This window comes from Aplysia californica, unplaced genomic scaffold, assembly GCF_000002075.1.
Source record: "Aplysia californica isolate F4 #8 unplaced genomic scaffold, AplCal3.0 scaffold00153, whole genome shotgun sequence".
NCBI classification, from domain to species: Eukaryota; Metazoa; Mollusca; class Gastropoda; order Aplysiida; family Aplysiidae; genus Aplysia; species Aplysia californica.
The window spans coordinates 153,244-156,331 of record NW_004797423.1 but is presented as its reverse complement, the minus strand read 5'-3'; the positions used below and the strand labels follow the sequence as shown (position 1 = coordinate 156,331).

Sequence of the window (3,088 nt, the reverse complement as noted above, 5' to 3'; positions counted from 1 at the left end):
CATAATAATAATAATAATAGTTCGTCCGTCTATGTCTGACGATGATTAATATATCCACAGAAGAGAATATTACTCCAGCGAAATGGAAGAATTTGAAGAATTAAACATTAACATTAAGATCACTTGTGACTTCTACTGTGGCTGATGAGACCTAGTCTGGAGGAGAAAAGTTTGCCACATTTTGAACATTTAAAAGCTCCATTTCCACATGTGGATGAGCGCAGCTTCTGGGCTTCTCTCTCAGATATATCACACTACTTAGTATATCTACCACAATCCCACAAACACGCCAGACCTGCCTGCAACAGTGCAGCACAATGTATGAGAGCAGCGGTTATCACGTCTTACTCAAGAAAATAAATGACAACTGAAACCAAAAGACGGTATATGCTCGCTGCCACAAGCAATCCACTTAAGTCTCAATTTTGAGAATTTTCTATTTTTACACCCCCTCAAAGCCCTATCAAAGAAGCACTTTTCAACATCCCCAAAATGCAGTTTATTACCTTGGTCAAAGCTTACAATTTTCTGGCTTTTCATGATTCCTGGGAACAACACAACAAAAACTAGTTTTTTGTCTCGGGCATAAAAAGTACCCAAAAGTGCATAGGTGGATTGCTTGGGACACCGACGATATATGTACAGCCGATATTGTGTAAGACTGCCACCCATGGTCCAGGAGAAATGTAAGACTGTTACTTCTCAATTGAAAAAACAACTTTAAAAAACCCACAAAAAGGGGGGGGGGGAGTGGCCGTTTGCACAGGTAATTGTCTTATACAGGTGGCCTTTAGAGCAGGTTCGACTCTACTATCCCCTTTCCTTCACCTTAATTCTCTCTTCCAAAATCTTTTGCCTGTTTACAGCATGTGCCTTCTCTGACTTGGCAACTTCCAGTTCTGAAGTCAGTCGCGTAATTTTGCGGTTGAGTTCTGAAAAGGCAACAAATAAAAAAAGAAGTCGATAGAAATAATCAGTGTGTTATACCATTAGAAAACAAGTACAACAAATACAGAAAGAAAATAATTTCAGTCAAAATTGTTCAAGACAGCCACTCTCAAACAAGGACAACTGTGGCTGACTTAGACAGGTCCACATTTTAAACAATGTCGTTATGATACATACACAAAAAAATGTAAGGGAAGGGTGAAGGGGTGGGAAGGGGGAGTGGTCATTTGTACATGTGATTGTCTGAGACAGGAGGCCATAAGTCCAGGTTTGAAAAACGGTACTTGTTTACACCAGAATCTCCCGAAAACAACCGAAACCTCCCAACCACTGGAAACCTCTCGAAACCTCAAAATTTCTATGATACGGTATCATTTGCTATGGTATCATTTGCTATGCTATCTATCGCACTGTGGATAAAATACTGATCTCTGTAATTCAATACCATCGTATATTCGGATATTTCTTGATCATGAATGAAAGAACGTACTTTTAAAAAAAGAAATAATAATCTCACCATATTTCTCCTTCTCTGTGCCTTCCACTGACTTTCGAAAGTTGTCTTCCAAACTTCGCTCCCTGTTCTCTTCACACCGCACCTGGCATACGAGAATAGAAAGAAAAATTTTTTTAAAACAAAAATCTCACACGCGGGATGGTTTGTTCGAGTTTGTCAAAGAAAAACTGAAATACAATAGTAGTCATCAACAGTTTTCTAGCGCGGATTCAAAACAAATTAGTTCACTTTTGTTACAGTCTTATTGCACTTGCAACACGGTTAGGTCATACAAAGTGCCGAAATGTTGAGGTACTTAGTTTTTAGTTTTAGTAAGAGTTTTACGGCATTTGCGACACAGTTAGGTCATATAAGTGCCTAAGTATAGGGATGTTATTAGAAAGAAACACCTAAAGGGGGAAAAAAGGAGGAGAGATGAAAATGATAGATGTTTAAAGGAAAGAAGGAGCAAACCACAGCAGAGCACCCGCCAACATGCACTGTTTCCAATGTTATGTTGTTGTTTTTTCCCTTTACAACAATGCCGCCGCATGAAAACAAAAATAAAACACTCGAGAAAAAAACAAAAACAAAAACAACAACGAACACATCTGGAAATGAACTTCGTGCTGTTTTAATGTCAAAATGAACCTGTCAAGGAAGACAATTACATTTTCTTTTAAAACGTAAGTGCTTTTTACGCCCCACATCTACACAGTTAAGACCATTTAGGAGGCGGGCTTCTGATTGTCTGTCAGGGCCAACCCAGGCTGAGAGGGATGCAACATTACATCCCAGCAGAAAGGCCAAGATACTCGACAGAACGCTTCTCTCTACTTGGGAATGGATTCCCGAGGTCTCCTGCGTGCAACAGCGAGGCGCCTAAACGCTTCACCACTGACGCCGGTTTACAAAAAAGCAGCAGGACAAAAAAATAAAATAAAACAAAATATAATATAATCAAATATAATAAAATAAACATTCGAGGAAAAAAACAAAGACGGGCGCGACAGGAAATTCATAACGGGCAGTTTGAATGTCAAAAGGAGCCCATCACGGAAGACAATGACAAATATTTACTGTGCACAGAGTTTCCGCGGAAATCTGAGAAGCTGTTTCCTAAAAATCAAATTAAGCATGGGGAAGACAGCAGGGTCCGGGTCAGCCCGTCATAGCTAGCGGGGATCACGCAACCAATAGAATAATCCGTCGCTTTTAAGGACAAGTGAGCTAACCCAGATTTCGGGGGTTTCCAGAAATCTTGACCTACACAAAAAATGGGCATTGCACTACCTATAGGAGAAGTTTGGTTTTATAGGTGTGTATACATGTATTTGTTTGGTTATAGAGAAAACTCTCCTCGTCTTTTCATGAAACTGAACATGGGGCAGAAACTTTATCTTCGATTTTCTCAAAACAGCGTTTTCCGGGATAGCCCACTGGTCCTTAAATGTGACCAATTACAGAAGGGTTTTAGTGTCCGAGTGAGTAGTTAGTTCAGATTCACAAATAATATTAAGCAAGTGTCGGTGACCCTTGTGGAGCCTGAAATGTGTCCTTGAGCAATACACAATAACGCTTGCTAAAATATAAAAAATAATAATGACGATGATAATAATACAATGTAATAATGATAACAATAAT

General features: G+C 39.3%; 1 protein-coding gene across 1 annotated transcript in view; it reads right to left on the bottom strand.

The window, feature by feature from the left end:
• Window positions 1-3,088, bottom strand: part of LOC101857329 (centlein) — a gene marked incomplete in the record, with an annotated part of 66,328 nt that overhangs the window by 30,666 nt on the left and 32,574 nt on the right. Inside the window, 2 exon segments of the mRNA XM_013081953.2 lie at window positions 829-932; window positions 1,466-1,547. Of these exon segments, the coding sequence (XP_012937407.1) occupies window positions 829-932; window positions 1,466-1,547 (186 nt within the window).